The sequence below is a fragment of the Hoplias malabaricus genome, chromosome 2, assembly GCF_029633855.1.
Source record: "Hoplias malabaricus isolate fHopMal1 chromosome 2, fHopMal1.hap1, whole genome shotgun sequence".
In the NCBI taxonomy this organism is placed as follows: domain Eukaryota; kingdom Metazoa; phylum Chordata; class Actinopteri; order Characiformes; family Erythrinidae; genus Hoplias; species Hoplias malabaricus.
The window spans coordinates 2,274,827-2,299,050 of NC_089801.1; the positions used below are offsets into that span (position 1 = coordinate 2,274,827).

At 37.1% G+C, this 24,224-nt stretch overlaps 2 protein-coding genes across 2 annotated transcripts; both read left to right on the plus strand.

The window, feature by feature from the left end:
- Window positions 1–1,209: 1,209 nt before the first annotated feature.
- Window positions 1,210–21,117, plus strand: LOC136673256 (streptococcal hemagglutinin-like). The gene is made up of 6 exons (XM_066648618.1): window positions 1,210–4,048; window positions 5,702–7,399; window positions 13,993–14,748; window positions 14,851–19,698; window positions 20,852–20,903; window positions 20,997–21,117. The coding sequence occupies exons 1-6, from the start codon at window positions 1,210–1,212 to the stop codon at window positions 21,115–21,117; spliced, it is 10,314 nt and encodes a 3,437-aa protein (XP_066504715.1).
- LOC136673850 (poly(A) polymerase-like) lies at window positions 20,956–23,699 on the plus strand. Its single transcript, XM_066649600.1, has 7 exons — window positions 20,956–21,412; window positions 21,609–21,673; window positions 22,091–22,266; window positions 22,486–22,598; window positions 22,705–22,769; window positions 22,901–23,079; window positions 23,370–23,699. Exons 1-7 carry the CDS (start codon window positions 21,137–21,139, stop codon window positions 23,465–23,467), a joined length of 972 nt encoding a protein of 323 aa, XP_066505697.1. The 5' UTR covers window positions 20,956–21,136; the 3' UTR covers window positions 23,468–23,699.
- The last annotated feature ends 525 nt before the right edge of the window (window positions 23,700–24,224 follow it).

A 24,224-nucleotide genomic window follows, 5' to 3' on the forward strand; every position in this document is an offset into this window, starting at 1 on the left:
CTGATGTCTGCTTTATTTTTATGTTCAGACCTTACCACATATTTTACTTTAGCTAAATGGAAATACATTTAAATACACATTAATAAATTGGGAATGGTTGGTGATATTAACTTCCTGTTTGTGCCACATTAGTATATGGGGGGGGGGGGGGGGGGACTTTTCAAGAAATTGCTGTAACAAATTACTAATGTGGCACAAACAGGAAGTTAATATCACCAACTATTCCCATTTTATTAAGGTGTATCCATATAAATGGCCCACCCTGTATTATATAAAAAACGTATTCAGTCAATGTGAACATCTGTTTGGGAAACTGGAGCATCCAAACCCACACACTGTGGAATAAGACCACCCAGTCAGATTTACATGGACTGCTGAGGCTTTAGAATTGCCACTCACCCCCAACTTCCACCTCTCTTATATGCGTTTCCCCAATTAAAGCCCTGGACCCACATTTATGTGAGAGAATATATAGTATCAAAAAACAAATAATATGAATAAATGTTCTGATTAAACCTGAGAAAATGAAGCACAGAGTAGGAAGAATCAAGTGAAATAAACTTTTACTGCTTGTTCTTCACTCCTGGGCTCTCGCACTTTACTGATCTATGGCTCATTCTTAATTAAAGAACAGGCAGTGACTCCAGTTGTTCTAAAGAGGGCTTTGTCCAGAACTGTGTTCATTTGTGGAAAAGGGGCATTATATGTTCCATTTAAAAAGCATTTAATCCTCTTTTATGCTTTTTGATTTTTTTAAATTCACAATAACTTCTTATTTGTTCAGTTATTTTTGGATTTATTTTGGAAAGGTTATCCACTGAAGCACAAGAATATGATTATACCGAATAACCAGTGTGAGCAAGATGGGTACAAGTCACCTTAGCACTGAGCTATGAAGCTTCATTTAACACATTTGGGATATATCTCATCAGTATCTGACCTCACAGTCCCCTTGTGGCTAAATGGCATCACATCCTCACAACAATTTTTCAAAATTTGTAGTCTAGAATTTCTAGAATAGTAAAATATTGTACTGCAACCAAAGAGACATAAACACCCGTTTAATATGACATAATTTGATCACTGGGATTAGCAATGAACTAATTTTGGCAAAAATATAAATGGACATTTCCATAATCTATATTATCTTAATCTTTTATTTTTTCAGCTATATGGCAGTCATCCTGCCTACTTACAGATGGAACTACAATGAGTCCTTTAGCATCCACAACTAGCACTAACTCAACTATCCCAGTTGATTTGATGGATCACACAGCTGTGCGGACAGACACTGCTAGCAGATCTCAGGCAGAAGTTATGTCTGACATGTCCAAAGTTAATGGTACCTCAACATCTACCATTCCAACAGCTGTTCTCAGTACAACAGAAGAACCTTTAATGACAGAAGTGTTAACCACAACTTTATCATCTACAGATTTATCAAATAAGACTATACATATGCAGACTCAGGGTTTAGGCACTGCGACCACAAACCAAGACTCCATCACTACCAGTCTTTCTTCAACTTCAGGTAACAACTTTGTCAATGCTAAAACTAGCATGGATCTCAGTTCTTCAGTGGTTGCATCCTCAACTACCATTGGACCAAGACTAACTAGTATGGAACCTAATTATTCAACAAGTGCTGGAGTTATGTTTGTGTCCTCAACAAGCTCTAATTTAAGTACAGATTTGTCGAATAATATAAATTCTATTGGGACTCTGGATCCAGACAGTGTCACCACAAGCAATGTCTTTTCCACCTCAAGCCTTAACAATCTCAACTCAAACAACGTTTTCAAAACCACCACTGGTGAACCCAATTCTTCAATGGTTACAACCTCAGCTACCACTGGATCAGATGCCACCAATTCAAACACACCGGTTATTGATATATCAGCAGGTATATCCAATCAAATAACTGAAGACCAAAACATAAATACTATTGTCACAGGGTCAAGTCTTTATGCAATGATCTCTTCCACACAGACACCAATAACCACTTCAACAAGCAAGATGAAAAACTCTTCCTCCAAAACATCACCAAGACCCAAAGCAAGTAATAAAAAGACTTCAGCTGATATTTCAAATACAATCTCTGAGAAAATCTCAGCTTCAGTCATCAATGATGAACTCATAGATTCAACTACAGCAGATGTCACAAGCCATTTTGTAACTTCGCCATTCATTTCACCATTAATAACTGATATGCCTTTGTCTACCACTAAGTCTCTAATAGCCCCACTGGAATCAGTACAATCTACTGTGCTCACTACTCTGGAGGTAGCTCTCAGCAGTAATTCTAGAGATTCAGCTGCATCTTCTCTGGAAAACAACTTTTCAACCAGCCAATCTTCATTACCAGACACAAGTACCTCAGTAACTGCGGAATCATTGCAAACAACATCAGTCCCAATCAACTTGGAAAGTAATACTTCCAATATTAACAATAATCCAGAGTCCTCTGTGACACCCACACCTCAGACAACACCAACAACCACAGAATCCAGTACCTCTGTAAATTTTGAAACAAAGAACTATAGTTCTGTCACATTACATCCAGTCACAGCATTTTCTCAACCAACCAATATGATCACAGATTCTATCACCAAACAACCCAGCTCTGACCTTCAAATATCTACTGAAACCTCATCTACAGTCAACGATCTTATGATTCAAACTTCTGAGGTAAGCGCAGGACTTGCATCCTTGCCTCTATCACCATCTGCATCATTGCCTATCAGCAATAATGTGCCTACAATAACTACATTAGATACTTCAACAGTAACTGCATCAAATGCAGCCATCACTAAATACAATGATTATGCAACTGATACTGGAAACAATTATAGTGAGATAACTGTCATGGCTACATCCATGTCAGATAACTCATCTTTTTCTATAAACCCCACTGACTCTTCAACCAACGCCAGTGAGACCTCCCAAATGGCACATTCAAGTCCTTCAGGAGTAGCCTCTCATGGAACAACATCACAAACAGCACCAACATTCACATACCTGAACAGCTCAGCAGAGATGGACACCCAAAAAACCACAGAGTCAAAATCTTTAAGAACCACCTCAGATGCAATATTAGCAACTACAACTCATAACTCACCACGATTATCAGTCAACATCCTTCCAACAAGTTCTTTTTCTACCACCGACACTACTGTAACAGCTCAGTCACTGCAGAAATCTTCAGTCCTAAATCAGCCTTTAACCTGGGCTCCAAGTTCCACTGCTGTAGGCTTCATTTCAAACACAGAGAATTCCACACCAAACACCAAACAAACAATCTTTACACCTAGTCCTAAGAATAATGATAGCACATTTTCAGCCTCAACAACTACAAGTATGCCTCCATATTCCAATACAGAGACTGAGAATCCTGAAAATATAACACAAGTTTCTCAGACAAGCACAGAATCTGTAACCTTGCCTTTGTCACCATCTGTATCATTGCCTCCCACCACTCATACATCTGATATAATTGCAACAGTAGCACCAACAGAAACATCTTTGGATACATCCATCAGTACAAGAATTACCAATGTAAGTGGGGCTGGAAACATTACTGATGAGGTAAATGTCACAGCTACTCCATTGTCATCGTCTTCTATTATCATCAATGAGTCTTCATCTGTTAATCAGACAGAGGAATCCTCACAGTCTACTACTGCAAGCTCACCCACACACAGTCAAACAAGCAGTCAACAAGAGGTATATACCAATAACAAAGAGACAGCCCAAAAGACAACACATTCAAGCCCTTCTGGCATAACTACTTATGGATTATTAGAGACTCCATCTGAGACAAGCACAGGACCTGTAACATGGGCTTTATCACCATCCGAATCACTGATTACCACCACAACATCTGATTTTAGAAGTGATGCTGGAGACACTACTAAAGAGCTAATGTTCACAGATATGTCATCTTTTTCTCCAGTCAGGACTGTCACACCTTTTGTTACCCAGAGAACGGAAACCTCACAATCAAGTCAGTCCAAAAATCAAGTAGAGCTGACCAACACTCTCACAAAAAGTACCCAAACCACAACATATTCAAGTCTTTCTGAAGGAAATGAAGTATTACAAACCACAACTGATAACATCTCACCACATTCAAAGTTATCAGGTGAATATTTTACAACAAGTTTTCATTCTCCCACCAGTAGTTCTGTAACTTCTCTAAAACCCTCTCCCACAAATACTAATGATGCTATTAGTAGTTCAGATTCACTATCATCAAACAAAAGCATTACACCCAGTGTTCAGCAAACATCAAGTATGATTTTGTCACCACAGGACACTTCAGCCTCTCATGGAACAACATCACAAACAGCACCAACATTCACATACCTGAACAGCTCCACAGAGATGGACACCCAAAAAACTACAGAGTCAAAATCTTCAGGAAACACCTCAGATGCAATATTAGCAACTACAACTCATAACTCACCACGATTATCAGTCAACATCCTTCCAACAAGTTCTTTTTCTACCACCGACACAATAATTGCAACAGTAACACCAACAAAAACATCTTTGGATACATCCATCAATACAAGCATTACCAATGTAAATGGTGCTGGAAACATTACTGATGAGGTAAATGTTACAGCTACTCCATTGTCATTGTCTTCTATTATCATCAATGAGTCTTCATCTGTTAATCAGACAGAGGAATCCTCACAGTCTACTGCTGAAAGCTCACCCACACACAGTCAAACAAGCAGTCAACAAGAGGTATATACCAATAACAAAGAGACAGCCCAAAAGACGACACATTCAAGCCCATCTGATGTAACCTCTTATGGATTATTAGGAACTCAATCTGAGACAAGCACAAGACCTGTAACATGGGCTTTATCACCATCCGAATCACTGATAATCACCACAACATCTGGTTTTACAAGTGATGCTGGAGACATTACTAAACAGCTAACGTTCACAGATATGTCAATGTCATCCTTTTCTCCAATTAGAACTGACTTACCTTCAGTTATCCAGAGAATTGAAACCTCACAATCAAGTCAGTCCAAAATTCAAGTAGTGCTGACCAACACTATCACAAAAAGTACTCAAACCACAACATATTCAAGTCTTTCTGAAGTAACCTCTAATGATGTATTAGAAACCACAACGGATATCTTCTCACCACATTCAAAGTTATCAGGTGAATCTTTTACAACAAATTTTCATTCTCCCACCAGTAGTGCTGTAACTTCTCAATCAGTGCCAGATTCATCAGCCATATATCAGACTTTAAGCCAGACACACAACAATCCCAATTCCTCAAGTATGGTCTCGGTACCTATAACATCATCAGTTTCCACAGATCCTAGTGGCTCAGCAATGATGACAGCTACCTTAGAGATTACCCCAAACACAACACATTCAAGCCCTTCTGGAGTAACCGCTCATGTAGTATTAGAAACCACAACTGACAACAGCTCATTGAGTGAATCTTATACAAGTTTTCATTCTCCCACCAAAAGTACTGAAACTGATTATACAGTGCTAGATTCCAGCACTTCACAACAATCTATACCTGACATTTCTTCAAATAATTCTCATGCATTTATTTCTATCCATAGCACTAAACTTTCAAACTTACCTACTGCAATACCGCCACCTTTATCTGCTTCCAGTTCAAATACAAATCCATTAATACCTGAACTTCCTAATACATCAGGACGAGAGGACACTACTTCAGTGTCACCTTACCCCAACCAGGCAACAAATCTCCAATCAGGAGTGAGCCCCAGCACCACCGAGATGAACATAACCACAATATATTTGCCCCCGCAATCAGCTGTAAGTGCCACGTCATCCCTATTGCCACATACAACTTCACTTTTACCACCCACAGAATCCAGTGCCCCTGTACCTTTTGAAACAAAGAGCTATAGTTCTGTCACATTACATCCAGTCACAGCATCTTTTCAACCAAACAATGTGATCACAGATTCTACCACCAAACAGCCCAGCTCTGACCTTCAAATATCTACTGAAACCTCATCTACAGTCAACAATCTTATGATTCAAACTTCTGAGGTAAGCTCAGGACTTGCATCCTTGCCTCTATCACCATCTGCATCATTGCCCATCAGCAATAATGTGCCTACAATAACTACATCAGATACTTCAACAGTAACTGCACTGAATGCAACCATCACTAAATACAATGATTATGCAACTGATACTGGAAACAATTATAGCGAGATAACTGTCATGGCTACATCCATGTCAGATAACTCATCTTTTTCTATAAACCCCACTGACTCTTCAACCAACACCAGTGAGACCTCCCAAATGGCACATTCAAGTCCTTCAGGAGTAGCCTCTTATGGAACAACATCACAAACAGCACCAACATCCACATACCTGAACAGCTCAGCAGAGATGGACACCCAAAAAACCACAGAGTCAAAATCTTCAGGAACCACAACTGATAACTCACCACGATTATCAGTCAACATCCTTCCAACAAGTCCTCTTTCTACCACTGACACTACTGTAACAGCTCAGCTGCTGCAGAAATCTTCAGTCCTAAATCAGCCTTTAACCTGGGCTCCAAGTTCCAGTGCTGTAGGCTTCATTTCAAACACAGAGAATTCCACACCAAACACCAAACAAACAATCTTTACACCTAGTCCTAAGAATAATGATAGCACATTTTCAGCCGCAACAACTACAAGTATGCCTCCATATTCCAATACAGAGACTGAGAATCCTGAAAATATAACACAAGTTTCTCAGACAAGCACAGAATCTGTAACCTTGCCTTTGTCACCATCTGTATCATTGCCTCCCACCACTCATACATCTGATATAATTGCAACAGTAGCACCAACAGAAACATCTTTGGATACAGCCATCAGTACAAGAATTACCAATGTAAGTGGGACTGGAAACATTACTGATGACGTAAATGTCACAGCTACTCCATTGTCATCGTCTTCTATTATCATCAATGAGTCTTCATCTGTTAATCAGACAGAGGAATCCTCACAGTCTACTGCTGCAAGCTCACCCACACACAGTCAAACAAGCAGTCAACAAGAGGTATATACCAATAACAAAGAGACAGCCCAAAAGACAACACATTCAAGCCCTTCTGGCATAACTACTTATGGATTATTAGGGACTCCATCTGAGACAAGCACAGGACCTGTAACATGGGCTTCATCACCATCCGAATCACTGATTACCACCACAACATCTGGTTTTAGAAGTGATGCTGGAGACACTACTAAAGAGCTAATGTTCACAGATATGTCATCTTTTTCTCCAATCAGGACTGGCACACCTTTAGTTACCCAGAGAACGGAAACCTCACAATCAAGTCAGTCCAAAAATCAAGTAGAGCTGACCAACACTCTCACAAAAAGTACCCAAACCACAACATATTCAAGTCTTTCTGAAGGAAATGAAGTATTAGAAACCACAACTGATAACTTCTCACCACATTCAAAGTTATCAGGTGAATATTTTACAACAAGTTTTCATTCTCCCACCAGTAGTTCTGTAACTTCTCTAAAACCCTCTCCCACAAATACTAATGATGCTATTAGTAGTTCAGATTCACTATCATCAAACAAAAGCATTACACCCAGTGTTCAGCAAACGTCAAGTAGGATTTGGTCACCACAGGTCACTTCAGCATCCTCCACAGCTTTGTACTCATCTCTTTATAACACATTAGCTATTTCAGAACCCATGGCTACTTCAGTCACTTCAGATCCAAAATCAGAGATTACAACAGGCTATAGATCGCTCACGGTATCTGTTTCAATGGTGATTCCAGCAGTTTCCTCAACAACAGCAAGCTCTAGTCATAACAGTATGACCTTACAAGACCCAATAATCACATCTGCTGTGGCCAACCAAAATTTGTCCCAAAGGACAGGCCTAAATACTTCAAGTGGTGCAGACAGTATTAATAACAACATTACTGTCTCAAACACAACAGCCACCTCTGCAAACATGCTATTTGCAACAGTTTTGTCAAAAGTTACATCAAAAGATTCAGTATCACAATCTACAAATATATCTTCAGCTATAACAAACACGCTTAACCTTTCAAAAGATTCTACCATACCTTCTGTCATACAGACAGCTTCTACATCTTCAGATATATCGCAAGGATCTACAGTTTCAAGCTATACAAGAGGAACAGTTGGACTAGGAGGCACAACATCAATAAGTACTCCATCATCACCAGTTATACCATTCACTACACAGACAGATTCTGCTGCATCAAATACATCTGAAGAATCTAAAGTTGGATTGGTAGCTACTACACTTTTAGGTAAATTAACAAACACAACCCCAAGTGCGAATTCAATTACTGATTCTGTGAAAACAGCCTCAATCCAAATGCCTTTCACAAACTATGTTTCAGATCCAGGCAATATCATGGTGAATACATCAAATATAGTGTCAAAAATTCAGTCATCAGCTAATACCAATGTTGCCTCTACCCAGTCCTTATCCCCAATCCCCTACTCCTCATCAGTTGGGCATCAGTTTGCATCTTCACAGAACTCTGCTACACACTCACCTGATCTGAACCCAAATCAAACATCAATTATTGTAACCCCATCAATGCAAATTTCACCAGTGTCATCTTATTCTGAAACCTCTGCAAATGTACAATCAAAACAGAGCACGTCTAATCTAATCAGCCCATATGAAACAACAACCAAAACAACAACACATTCTATTTCATGGCAACAGGCCAGTACAATAAGCCCTATACCTTTGCTTAATGTCAATAATTCCTCTTCAGCTCCTGAAATGTCAACAGGTTTGTCAGCCAATACCAAAGTCCAAATACCAAGCGAGATACTTACTTCAAAACCCACAAACAATATTACTTATTCGCAAATACAAATGAAATCATTCCTTTCCTCTGGGTCAACTGCATTTTCTGCATCAATCTTAAATACTGTACAATCTGAACATAGCTCTCAAACAAACATAAATACAGATACCACAGACTCAAATATTTCTCCAATTCCAACTAACGCTGAACAAAAATCACAACAAGGTCCAGAAAACAAAGGCACTCTTCTGTTCTTCAGGGACAATCCCACGGAACCAGTGTTTACAGCCATTACCTTTGAATATCCAGTTACATACAGTGGCACGTTTATGTCTACAAACAGAACCAGCACTTAAAAACACAACACAGAATAACATTTGATTATCCAACAAACTAAATGCCAAAAAAGCGGATGTCAACAAAACATTTGACCAGTTGTGCTCAAGATCTAATAGACAGGGATACATTTTCTTTGTATAGACAGTTTAAGTCATGTAGATAAAACATGTATGATTGTGGAAGCTAATATTTGTTGTTAATTTTTTTTTCATTTTGTAAAGACATTTCTTGCAGAAAATGAAATGATGTTGCTTGCCATAATATTTTGGGTGTATATTTGGTTATATATTTCTAACAATTTATTTATGAAGGGATTAATAAAATGTTGTAAATGTTATAACAGTCAAATGTATTGAGTGTTTTTATCCATGTCGATGAATATATAGGATGTGCATTCTGGTAAACTAACATTTGATTATTTTATATTATCAAGTAATATGCCATATCAGATTAATGAATTAAATAGCTTGCCAGCTTAAACAAGAAAAATAAATAATTAAATTTGGTGCTTCATATCAATGTCATAGACAGAAAATTAGGGCAGGATTAATAAATGCAGAAACGAAAAAAGGAGCGCAAAGTTGTGTTCATAGTATATGAACTATATATTATGAAGCTATATGGAGATTTATAAACATACTAATGCCACAAAATGTCTCCCTACCACTTCCCTTTAGATTTTTTTAGGAAGAAACACACAAATTCAACCGTCTTTCTCTCTCTGTGAGATATAATACATGTGTAAAACTTCTAAGTTCTAAGTCGCCCTGCGTAACTAAGTAACTAAGAAACATAACTAATGGACCAGGAGGTTGTGGGTTCAAAACCTGCACTGCATGAGTGTCAATCAATCAATCAATCAATCAAATTTTATTTATATAGCGCTTTTCACAACAAAAAGTCGTCACAAAGCAGCTTTACAGAGATCCGGGTCCAAGCCTCCTATGAGCAAGCCAGGGGCAACAGTGGCAAGGAAAAACTCCCTCAGCACACGAGGAAGAAACCTTGGAAGGAACCAAGACTCATACGGGGAACCCATCCTCCTCGGGTCGACACCGGAGACACAACAGAGAACAGAAGTAAAAGTGAAATGACCGATGAAGGGGTTATAGTAATATAAATGTAGTATATTGGTGATGATGGAGAAGCAGAAATGAAAATGGTGAGGATGATGATATTAGTGATGTATGAGTCTGATGAAGGAGGAGGTGATCAGGGATTCAGTGTGAGTTAAAATTAGGTGCAGAGTTAATCTGAAATAAAACAGCATGGCCAAGCATGATAGTGTAGATGAGACAAGGACAGGATCTTGTACAGGACACAGGGGCTGGATCAGGGCAACACCTGGAGAGCAGCAGGACATCTCAAAGCATGAGAGAGAGACAGGAGAAAGAAAGCCAGACAAAGGGAACAAATAAAAACACAGAGGTTAGTAGGGTCATGGTAAAGAACGGGGAAATTTGTCCTGCGAAAAAAGCTTCCACTGGTCAGGCAAGAGAACCCAGCGACAGACAGCGTGTCTGTGTCTGTGAGGAGTGTGGTGTGTTCTCCCTGTGTCCGTGTGGGTTTCCTTTGTGTGCTCTGGTTTCCTTCCACACTCCAAAAACACACGTTGGTAGGTGGATTGGCGACTCAAAAGTGTCCATAGGTGTGAGTGAATGTGTGAGTGTGTGTCGCCCTGTGAAAGACTGGCACCCCCTCCAGGGTGTGTTCCTGCCTTGTGGCCAGCTATTCTGGGTAAGCTCCGGACCCACCGCGACCCTGAACTGGATAAGCGGTTACAGACAATGAATGAATGAATGTTGTAAATAACATTGTCCAGCTCCACAGGGCAATAACAGTTTGTTTGAGGCTGTAAGCTTTCTGAAGTAACTGAACCTTGACACGCCCACAGACAAAGCCACAGTTCGCTCTGAAGAACATACTCTTCTTTTGTTCCCACTGGGAACAAATTTTTCTAGTTTGCATTGGTGGAATGCACCAAACAATTCCAAATACATGAACTGGAATGGTTCCGGTTCCTCGTTGGTGGAAAAGCACTATGTGAATTATGGCTGAGCAGAACAGAACGTGAAATAATGTTCCTACTTTAGGAGTCAACTATAATCAAATAATGTTTCAACATTAGGAGTCAGTCAGACAGTCTATCAGTCAGTAAGGGAAACTGCCTTTTCTAGGCCAGCCTGGTAGGCAGTCCGGCAAATATAAAACATCCATTTATTTTCTGTAACCAGTATATGCAGTTTTTGGTTGGGGTGGGTCAGAAACCCCCACAGGGCATCAAACTCATGTACACCTATGGACACTTTTGAACAGCCAGCCCACAAACCTGTGCTTTTGGACTATGGGAAGAAACCAAAACACTTCATGCCAGTGTTGCCAACTTAATGAATTTTCAAAAAAACAACTAGTGACAAATCTTACGCCTTTATCTGGTGTTATTGGAGACTTATAGAGACCCAGATGTAAAAGTAAATGTATCTTCAGTGTGACATATCACTGCATTTGACTCACAGTCTCATTCAGATGAACTACTCTTTCTGTGAGGCTGCAGAATGTATGTACATTAGGTTTGAAACTGGAATAAACTTTAACAACTTAACAAAAAAATAAAATAAAATAAAATAAAATAAAATAAAATTCTAATAATAATGAAAAAAACATATTTAGCGTGGTTTTTACTCACTTTTTTTCTTTCCCACAACACCATTTCTCTCTTCTACAGGGTCAATTACAAATCGACAATTATGCAAATTAGGGGATGACATTTATTGACTTCTAGCAACTTTTTAGGACAGCCAATAGCTACTTTCCTTGGCAACACTGCCCATGCAGACCACAGGACCTTGTAGCTGTGTGTGAGTGACACTACCTGCTGTGCCAATGGGTTGCCCAAAACATTTGATTGTTAATTATTCATGTTAATAAAGTTCAAAAGCAAAAGCCCCTTTTCTAGAAAATTTGGGATACTTTCTTAAAAGCCTATAATTTGCTAACTATTTTGAAACATATTAAATGGACAAAGAAAATTAAGAGGTTTTCAATGTTTTCAATGGCAAAATTAATTATATTTGTAAAATATAAACACATTTAGAAATTGATCCCTGCAACACAGTCAAGAAAGTTATTTAAGTGATTTAATTAATTACAATTTTTAGTTTTTATTACATTTTATGGAAGTGTCCGAAAATTTAAGGAAATGGGGTTTTGAAATAATAATAAAAAATAAATAAATAAATAAAAATGTATGTATTTTTTTGTTATATATTTATTCTTATCGCACATGTTCATGTAGAAAAAAATTAATGGGTACACCAGATAAACTTTAAAGATGCAACTTTCTTTGTACAGATAAACATTATCTTTACAAACATTCCATTCATTTCCATTGCCCAGGTTCATATGTCAATTTATCTATGAATAAAAGGGTGTGAGTTTACATACAGGAATAATTCCAGCAATGAAAGATGACTCATGTTTCGCCCTGTTATAGGCCTTTAGAGATACAATGATAAGCTCAAGGTATGAACAAAAAAGCACACAAAAAAACTTCCAAATATATCTTATATAAAAAATCACTACCACAATAAATCCTGATCTCCATAATGATATCATTACTAAAGGAAAACACAGAAATATTGAATGAATCAAATTTTTCCAACAATGTGAGTAATGCTCATGAGCAGATAAACTCTATATAAACAGGTATATTTTACAATTATTATTTAAATGTGTTAAATTTAATATTTTGTTAAATATTTATCTGATTTAAACTAATCCAGTTATGTTAAAGTGCATTTGACCAATATTCCATTAACTTTACTGGAACATTCTCAGAGAAATGTTGTTTGTTGAATGCAACACACCTCAAAGCTATATTTTAAGATACAATGGAATGCAATCAACAATACATCTGCCAACAATATACCTGCATTAAAACTGAGACAATGGACAAAGGAAAAATGTGGCCAGACTTTGTGTGATGAAGTGAAGCAGTCACTTTTGGGAAATATGTCAAAAAGGTCATTCATAGTGATGTCATGTTCAATAGGAATTATAAATAAATCCACACCTACACTTGCATCTTCCACTTGTACCTCTTCGGACTAACAGACTGACATATGTCTGAGAGTTCTTATTTAATTTATTAGGATTTTATTTATTAACAGACTCCAGATATCAGAACTAAAATATTGCAGAAATTTGGTGAGTTTGAGTTTTTTTAATTTTTTCTAATGAAACCTATGTAAGTAAAGAAAGTAATATAAACCTGCTTGTAAAATATGAATAATTTTGTCTTCAAGCAAAGTATTAAACTCTAAAATATTAAATTTTTATTATCACTTTACAGATGAATTGTGTGAGTTTTTTATATTTAAAAACACCTTTTTAATTAAATGTTATTTTTTCTATATAATATTGAGATGTCTGTCCTGATGGTAAGCTGATGGTAAGAACAGGAACAAGAATAATATATATATTATTATAGTCTGCAATTGTAAACTACATATTGGATTTATATTGTAAGTCAAATTAATAAAATGGACAAGAAATGTAAAAACAATTAGGTCATTTTAATGTTATGGCTGAGCACTATATATAATAATATGATAATATAAGATAATATGAATTTATATTATTAGGTGTTCAAATAATCAAAATCAGGATGACCGGAAAACCTTTCATTGCAGTTTTTATGTTAGTTGGTAAGTCTAAAATATATTAACATTTTAATACATTTTATTCACAATTTGTAAACTGGATAAAGTATGTGTCAGAAGTGATAACAACTTTTAAATCTCTTTCTGTTCAAACAGCCACAATAAATGCTGTCATTACAGCAACTGAGCCTACAGCTACAACAGATGTTGTCAGCACTGAATCATCCACAGAATCAGTTACCACCTTGGAATCATACATTGCTACTACTGAAACAACAACAGAAACTACAATAGAGTCTAGCACAGTATTTACAATAATTACCACAACAGAATCAAGTACAGATTCAACTGTTGAATTACCTACAGAATCAACCACAGAACCTGCATCATTTACCATCATGGAAACAAGTATTGCTTCAACGTCTGAATTAACTACAGAATCAACCACAGAACTTGCAGCATTTACCACCATTGAATCAAGCACTGCTTCAACTGCTGATTCAACTACAGAATCAACCACAGAACCTGCATCATTTTCCATCATGGAATCAAGTACTGCTTCAACGTCTGAATTAACTACAGAATCAACCACAGAACTTGCAGCATTTACCACCATTGAATCAAGCACTGCTTCAACTGCTGAATCAACTACAGAATCAACCACCGAACTTGCAGCATTTACCACCATTGAATCAAGCACTGATTCAACTGCTGAATCAACTACAGAATCAACCACAGAACCGGCATCATTTACCATCATGGAAACAAGTACTGCTTCAACGTCTGAATTAACTACAGAATCAACCACAGAACTTGCAGCATTTACCACCATTGAATCAAGCACTGCTTTAACTGCTGAATCAACTACAGAATCAACCACAGAACCTGCATCATTTTCCATCATGGAATCAAGTACTGCTTCAACGTCTGAATTAACTACAGAATCAACCACAGAACTTGCATCATTTACCATCATGGAATAAAGTACTGCTTCAACGTCTGAATTAACTACAGAATCAACCACAGAACTTGCAGCATTTACCACCATTGAATCAAGCACTGCTTCAACTGCTGAATCAACTACAGAATCAACCACAGAACCTGCATCATTTACCATCATGGAAACAAGTATTGCTTCAACGTCTGAATTAACTACAGAATCAACCACCGAACTTGCAGCATTTACCACCATTGAATCAAGCACTGCTTCAACTGCTGATTCAACTACAGAATCAACCACAGAACCTGCTGCATTTTCCATCATGGAATCCAGTACTGTTTCAACGTCTGAATTAACTACAGAATCAACCACAGAACTTGCAGCATTTACCACCATTGAATCAAGCACTGCTTCAACTGCTGAATCAACTACAGAATCAACCACCGAACTTGCAGCATTTACCACCATTGAATCAAGCACTGATTCAACTGCTGAATCAACTACAGAATCAACCACAGAACCTGCAGCATTTACCACCATTGAATCAAGTACAGTTTCTACTTCTGAATTAACTACAGAATCAACCACAGAACCTGCATCATTTTCCATCATGGAATCAAGTACTGCTTCAACGTCTGAATTAACTACAGAATCAACCACAGAACTTGCATCATTTACCATCATGGAATCAAGTACTGCTTCAACGTCTGAATTAACTACAGAATCAACCACAGAACTTGCAGCATTTACCACCATTGAATCAAGCACTGCTTCAACTGCTGAATCAACTACAGAATCAACCACAGAACCTGCATCATTTTCCATCATGGAATCAAGTACTGCTTCAACGTCTGAATTAACTACAGAATCAACCACAGAACTTGCATCATTTACCATCATGGAATCAAGTACTGCTTCAACGTCTGAATTAACTACAGAATCAACCACAGAACTTGCAGCATTTACCACCATTGAATCAAGCACTGCTTCAACTGCTGAATCAACTACAGAACCTGCATCATTTACCATCATGGAAACAAGTACTGCTTCAACGTCTGAATTAACTACAGAATCAACCACAGAACTTGCAGCATTTACCACCATTGAATCAAGCACTGCTTCAACTGCTGAATCAACTACAGAATCAACCACCGAACTTGCAGCATTTACCACCATTGAATCAAGCACTGATTCAACTGCTGAATCAACTACAGAATCAACCACAGAACCTGCATCATTTACCATCATGGAAACAAGTACTGCTTCAACGTCTGAATTAACTACAGAATCAACCACAGAACTTGCAGCATTTACCACCATTGAATCAAGCACTGCTTCAACTGCTGAATCAACTACAGAATCAACCACCGAACTTGCAGCATTTACCACCATTGAATCAAGCACTGATTCAACTGCTGAATCAACTACAGAATCAACCACAGAACCTGCAGCATTTACCACCATTGAATCAAGTACAGTTTCTACTTCTGAATTAACTACAGAATCAACCACAGAACTTGCAGCATTTACCACCATGGAATCAAGCACTGCTTCAAATGCTGATTTAACTACAGAATCAACAACAGAACTTGCAGCATTTACCACCATTGAATCAAGCACTGCTTCAAATGCTGAATCAACTACAGAATCAACCACAGAACCTGCATCATTTACCATTATGGAATCAAGTACTGTTTCTACTTCTGAATTAACTACAGAATCAACCACAGAACTTGCAGCATTTACTACCATTGAATCAAGCACTGCTTCAACTACAGAATCAACCACAGAACCTGCTGCATTTACCATCATGGAATCAAATACTGATTCTACTTCTGAATTAACTACAGGATCAACCACAGAACTTGCAGCATTTACCACCATCAAAGAATCAAGCACTGCTTCAATGGCTGAATCAACTACAGAATCAACCACGGAACTTGCAGCATTTACGACCATGGAATCAGGCACTGCCTCAAATGTTGATTCAACTACAGAATCAACAACAGAACTTGCAGCATTTACCACCATGGAATCAAGCACTGCTTCAAATGCTGATTCAACTACAGAATCAACAACAGAACTTGCAGCATTTACCACCATTGAATCAAGCACTGCTTCAACTGCTGAATCAACCACAGAATCAACCACAGAACCTGCAGCATTTACCACCATGGAATCAAGTACTCCTTCAACGTCTGAATCAACTACAGAATCAACCACAGAACATGCAGCATTTACCACCATTGAATCAAGTACAGTTTCTACTTCTGAATTAACTACAGACTCAACCACAGAACTTGCAGCATTTACCACCATGGAATCAAGCACTGCTTCAAATGCTGATTCAACTACAGAATCAACAACAGAACTTGCAGCATTTACCACCATTGAATCAAGTACTGCTTCAACTGCTGAATCAACTACAGAATCAACCACAGAACCTTCATCATTTACTATCATGGAATCAAGTACTGTTTCTACTTCTGAATCAACTACAGAATCAATCACAGGACCAGAAGCATTTACCACCATTGAATCAAGCACTGCTTCAACTACAGAATCAACTACAGAATCAACCACAGAACCTGCTGCATTTACCATCATGGAATCAAGTACTGCTTCAACGTCTGAATTAACTACAGAATCAACCACAGAACTTGCAGCATTTACCACCATTGAATCAAGCACTGCTTCAAATGCTGAATCAACTACAGATTCAACAACAGAACCTGCAGCATTTACCAACATTGAATCAACCATTGCTTCAATTGTAAAATCTACTATAGAATCTACTACAGAATCAAACACAGAATATACAACCATTACTGCCAAGGAATCAGGTACTGTGACCACTGAAACAACTACAGAATTAACCACAGAATCTACAGTAGTTACTGCCTTGGAATCAAGTACCGTAAACATTGAATCAACCACAGAACCTACAACAGTTAACACTATTGAATCAAGTACTGCTACAAGTACTGAATCAACTACAGAAACAACAGCTGGCACCATAGGATCAAGTTCTGATACAACCACAGAGCTTACAACTGTTACCACTATTGAATCAAAATCTTCAACCTCTATTGAATCAAATACAGATTCAACCATAGACTCTAAAACAATTACTGCCATGGCAACAAATGCTGCTACAACTGCAACAACTACAGAACCTTCTACTGAATCTACAACAGTTGCAACCATTGAATCATATACTCCTACAACTGTGGAATTAACTACAGAAACAGTTACCACTATTGAATCGAGTACTGCTACAAATACTGAATCAACCACAGAATCAACTACAGAAACAACAGATATTACTCTGGAATCAAGTAATGCTAACAGTGAATCAATGACAGAATCGACCACAGAAAAAACAGCAGCAACCACCATTGCATCAAGTTCTCCAAATAATGCTGAATCAACAACACAACCTGCAACAGTTACTTCCACTGAATCAAGTACTCCTACAGCTGATGAATCAACCACAGAACATACAACAGAATCAACAACACTTACTACCATTGAGTCAAGTACTCCAACTGTTGAATCAACAACAGAAACAACAGTTACCAATGCTGAATCAAGTACTTACACAGTAACTGTATCAACAACAGAATTAACCACAAAAACATTAATATCTACCACCACTGAGTCAACTTCAGAATCAACTCCAATTGCCACAATTCAATCAAATACTGCCACATCCATTGAATTAACTAAAATAACAACAACAGAATCAACCAAAGAACCTTCAATTGTTATGACCATGGAATCAGGTACTAATCCCATTCTTCAGTCCACCACATTTGTTACATTAGAACCTTCAACTGTTTCTACCGTGGAATCAACTGCCACAACTGTTGAATCAAATACTGTGTTTATACCAGGATCTAAAATGCTTACCATTATGGAATCAACTACACCTCCAACTGTGAAATTTACCACAGTTTCTACAGCATCAAGTATTCCTGAAATACTGACCACAGTTTCTACTGCATCAAGTACTCATGAAGTATTGACCACAGCTTCTACTGCATTAAATACTCCTGTAGTAACCACCACAGGTTCTACTTCATCAAGTACTCCTGAAGCATCGACCACAGATTCAAATGAAACACATACTCCTGAAGTATCGACCACCGATTCTACTGCATCAAGTACTCCTGAAATAACTACCACAGCTTCTACTGTATCAAGTACTCCCGAAGTATCGACCACAGGTTCTGATGCAACAAGTACACCTGAAGTAACCAACACAGGTTCTACTGCATCAAGTACTCCTGAAGTACTGACCACAGCTTCTAATGCAACACATATTCCTGAAGTATCGACCACAGCTTCTAATGCAACAAGTACTCCTGAAATAACCACCACAGGTTCTACTGTATCAATTACTCCTGAAGTAATGACCAAAGGTTCTACTGCATCAAGTACTCCTGAAGTACTGACCACAGCTTCTAATGCAACACATATTCCTGAAGTATCGACCACAGCTTCTAATGCAACAAGTACTCCTGAAATAACCACCACGGGTTCTACTGTATCAATTACTCCTGAAGTAATGACCAAAGGTTCTACTGCATTAAATACTCCTGAAGTAACCTCCACAGGTTTTACTGCATCTAGTACACCTCAAGTGTCAACCACAGGTTCTGCTGCATCAAGTACTCTTGAAACACTGACCATGGGATCTATTGCATCAAGTGCTCCTCAAGAATCCATCACAGGTTTCAATGCATTAAGTACTCCTAAATCACTGACCAACAGTTCTACTGCATCAAGTGCTACTGAAGTGTCAACCACAGGTTCTGCTGCATCAAGTACTCCTGAATTACAATCCACTGGTATCACACAGGGATTGAGAGTTAGTGGCATACCAGAAACAGCATCCACTTCTTCAGGGTCAACTACAGGTATCATTGTAGATACAAATATGTTTTTTACTGATCATATAATTATAACAAAATTGAGGATTTTTTTCTAAATCCCTCATTCTGATTCTGTTTCTTATTTTGTCCTCCTTCTCTCTGCAGCTGTTCCTATAACATCAGTGCAACTTGTCATAAAGCAAATTAGCTTTACCACCAATGAAACATTCTCTTTTGACCTATTAAACTCATCTACAAATGCTTTCATCTTTAGAGCAACAAGTGTAAAATCACAGGTCTGTCCCACATGTTGGAAAACATAAATGATTCTGAATGCTATCCTATTACTATTCTTACATTACATTTTAAACATATATGGAGTTGTGAAAATGTTGCAAAACTGAAGTTATGAAAATATTGCAATATTGCAATGAAATAAACAAATCTGTCTTGGTATATTTTACAGTTTGAACCAGTATTTAGAGCAAACTTAAGCAGCTTCATTCGGGTAACAAATATTAGCTTCAAGTATGTATCAAGCATATTAAACAAGTTTATATTCTACACAAATATATGTTTTTATATTTACTGCTGATTTGACTGATTTGAAAACCCTTTAAAATCTGTTTTTCTGCATAGGGCTGGATCGATCATCACAATTATTGATTTAGAGTTTAGCAATAGCAGAATTCTGCCCAGCGATACTACAATCATTAATATAGTGCTCAGTGCAAATACAACTTTTAAAATTATATCAGCTAATGGTAAGTACAATATTTTGTCATTCAACAAAATTCTTAAAACAGAAAAGACGAATCTGTCATAAAAAAAATGCAGGCTTGTCTTTGGATTGGAGTTAAATAATAATAATTTATGACTTGATTTTTTATTTTCAGTGACAGAAAGTACCACAACTACTTTTCAGAATACAGCTGAAACATCAGTTTCAATCACACGTCAGGTCCCAACAACTACTTCTTTTTTCATTACAACTATAGTGCCCACCTCATCCTTTGGAACTGCAGCATCTGAAATTACAAGCTCATTTATAAGCACGACCCAGGTCTCAACAACCACAACAGTAGCAAGTACATCAGTAACCAAACTAGACATTCCGACTTCTATAGAAACCCCAACAGCTACTTCAACAGTAACAACTATTTCTCTTATAACATCACTGTCTTCTACTGCTCCAAAGGCAACAACAATTTCAGCACCAACATTTACCCCAACAGCTGCTACTTCAAATAGTATGCCAACAATAACTACTACAACTTCCCCTTCAAATACCTCAACAAGTGCCACTTCAAGTAATACATCAACAAAAACTACTATTTCCACAGCAAATTCCCCAATAATTGCTACTTCAAGAAATACCCCAACAACAAATACTACTACTACCACTGCAAGTACAACAACAACTGCTACTTCAAAGAATATCCCAACAACAACAAATACTTATAAAACTGCAATTACACCAACCATGGCTACTTCAAAGAATATCCCAACATCAACTATTACTACTACCACTACAACTACACCAACTGGTATATCAAGTACCCCAACAACAACTACTACTACCATTACAACTGCTTCAACAACAGCTTTTACTACCACAACAACAACAACAATACCCGCACAAACACGTCCTCCACCAGCTGTTGCTCTACAGATTGTCATACAACAAGTTTATGTTGTTGAACTGGCTGACCCCCAAAGTGCAGCATTCCAAACCTTAGCTGTAGAAGTGATTGCATCGGTGAGTATCAATGTATTGTAATCTTTGAATATTGCAACAATTTCAACAAAGTACTGAATTTGACACTGTGTGATGAAAAATAGTTTTGATCATCAGAAAGATCTGTTTGTGTCTCTTTAAACATGTCAGTCTACAAAACTGTAATGTTTCTGCTTATAAATAAAACCTCTATTCATTACTAAAACTCTGTTTTCAGTTTGATGTTGTCTACAAAACACGCTATGGGTCACTCTTTCTCAGAACTATTGTACTGGCCTTTAGGTAAGAATCACAGCTTTTCCTTATATTATACTACTGAAAAGAGTGATGTAGCATCACCACAGTTTCAATAATTTTGAGAGGTTTGCCGGACTCATATTGATTTAACATATGTACCTACTTGAGCTGGGAGTCAGAACTTATTCTGCCGCATGTATGCATTATATTACCATCTACACAATGTCAACCACTATCACTGCATATTGAATGTGACATATCCATTTCACAAACAATAATTTCAATTTATTCAGATAAATTAAACTAAAATTACAATTTTTAGGAAATATCATGAGGGATATTTCTGGTATTGTAAGGCGATTGAGCTAACTTATTTATGCATTACTTCCCAGATGTGTATATTAAAAAATATTGTTGAATATGTTTCTACTGATGGTCAAATTCATTGTTTTTCCCCCTCAGGCCTGGAACCACACGTGCACAAAATGTAGAAGCAGATGTCCAGTTGATATTCAATGAAAACTCCACAAAACCCCTCCCAGATGCTACTGATATTGTCAGCACACTGAAAAATGCAATTTCAAACCCAAGCTCTGGGTTTAATTTGACAGTGGACCTCAACTCCATCACTGTTGTTAGTAAGTTGACAGTGTTTCCTTACACTGGAATGTCAATGAACCTGGTCCATGTTTCCTTCCACTGAAGAAACAATTGTTTTTGATGAAAAGTTTTAAGAACAATGCAGAATTTTGATTACATAACTGATAATCCTTTATGTTGCCATAATCCAAAATATTAAATATTCCACAAATTTCTTATGTTGTGAAATTTGTAATATTTTATTTGAATATTTCAAGGTGTTCCTCAGACTGTTTCTGTGATATTCCTAACAAACGGCACTTTTGTGACAGCTCTCTCAGACTCCAATTCATCTTTATTTGCAAATAGGTCAATAATGATTAAAACGGGGGTAAGTATGATATCTGTGATTCCTGATAACATTCTCAGTAGATTTTGTTGAAGAAGAACAAATACATTTTCTTTTTCTAAACATTTTTCTCTTATTATATTCACAGTTAGAGCCGTTTTTCACTGCTGATTATCCTTCAGTATTCAGCAGCCTGACAATATCCAATTTCAGGTGATTATTTTGTGTTCAATCTGGGATGTTTTGAATAGCAGTAGTTAACATCAAAACTTATAAGGATAAAGAAGATTATATTTATTAATCATATATAATTAATTTGTCATTATTAATTTACTTTTGAACAGCGATGGAGGTTTCATATCTAACAGAATAACAACAATTCAGAATTCCATGGTTTTGTCTTTTGGAGCCTCTGCTACAGTTCCAATTAGCACCCAAATTGGTCAAACTATTATCCGAGCAGCTAAAAATAACTCACTCCCCTTCCAGATCTTCACCTCAAAAATCATAGTTAATGGTACAGGTATGTAATTTATTAATATCAACATCCTCTCTCTCTCTCTCTCTCTCTCTCTCTCTCTCTCTCTCTCTCTCTCTCTGTCCCCATTTCTGTGTTACCACACCAAATACCTGTATGTTAAAATTTTTCAAAGTGTTAACACATGTTTTGTGCTTTAACACAGCAAATATGCGCTTGTTAACACAAACATGTCATATACATTCACTAATTATTGTTAATGCCATGTATACCTCTATATAATTTATCTGAACAAAACCTTGTATTGATCAAATTTACTTTTTGTTCAATTACAGTAATATCATCAGGCAACATGGCAATCAGCATCAATATGAGCATTTTCACAGCATCTTTCATGGTGGTACTGTCACTTCTGATTACATCATCCAGCTGAAGACAACTATTTAAATTTTTCATCAGAACAAGCTTCAGCACTTTGTAGTCCCATTTCTCAATATTATTTATTTTTAGACTGTCACAACAGTAAATATACTTGGGGGAAAAAGCACATTTTCAAAGAATCTGTGTTGGATTATTTTTCTTAAGATGTATTTATGTATTTATGTGAAAATTCAAATCATTGTCTGAACTTTAACTTAGGACAATTAATATATGTTAAAAATGGACTTTTAGCAAATAAGTATCACTATAATACTTAAAAAGCATGCTCTCTTAGTATTATATTCAATTATTTCAATAATTTTTTAATATGTATTATTATTCACACTTTATTACTGTTGTTAGAATTGTTAATAAACTAGACTTAATGGCAGAAATGGAAGTTGCTTTTTTTTTCTTCTTCTTCTTTTTTTTTTTGAAAGATTAAAAAGAAATTTAAATAACCCGGATACAAGTTTAACCAGTTGTGTATGTAAATTATGTGCTGGAATAATACATATCTCAGTCACTTTCCAGGTTACTTTAAAGTGCTGAATGACTGAAGGCTCAACACTGCCCCGCCCCCCTGAACACACACACACACACACTTTTTTTTTTAACATATATAACTTTTACTAACTTTCTGCATAAACCAGTCCTCTACATCAATTAAGCAAAAATTCTAGCAATGTAGCCTATGGTCAGAGTATTGTGATGGGAGTAAACATAAAAAATATAAATAATAATAAGTTGATTTAAATCCATTGATTTTA

Excerpts from the sequence above, each read along its gene's own strand:
- LOC136673256 (XM_066648618.1), top strand. The coding sequence starts at position 1,210 with ATGAGTCCTTTAGCATCCACAACTAGCACTAACTCAACTATCCCAGTT. Across the intron at positions 4,049-5,701 it reads GACCAACACTCTCACAAAAA|GACGAGAGGACACTACTTCA; the intron begins GTACCCAAACCA and ends CTAATACATCAG. Across the intron at positions 7,400-13,992 it reads GACCAACACTCTCACAAAAA|CCACAATAAATGCTGTCATT; the intron begins GTACCCAAACCA and ends CTGTTCAAACAG.
- LOC136673850 (XM_066649600.1), top strand. The coding sequence starts at position 21,137 with ATGGCTACTTCAAAGAATATCCCAACATCAACTATTACTACTACCACT. Across the intron at positions 22,770-22,900 it reads CTGACAATATCCAATTTCAG|CGATGGAGGTTTCATATCTA; the intron begins GTGATTATTTTG and ends ACTTTTGAACAG. Across the intron at positions 23,080-23,369 it reads AATCATAGTTAATGGTACAG|TAATATCATCAGGCAACATG; the intron begins GTATGTAATTTA and ends GTTCAATTACAG.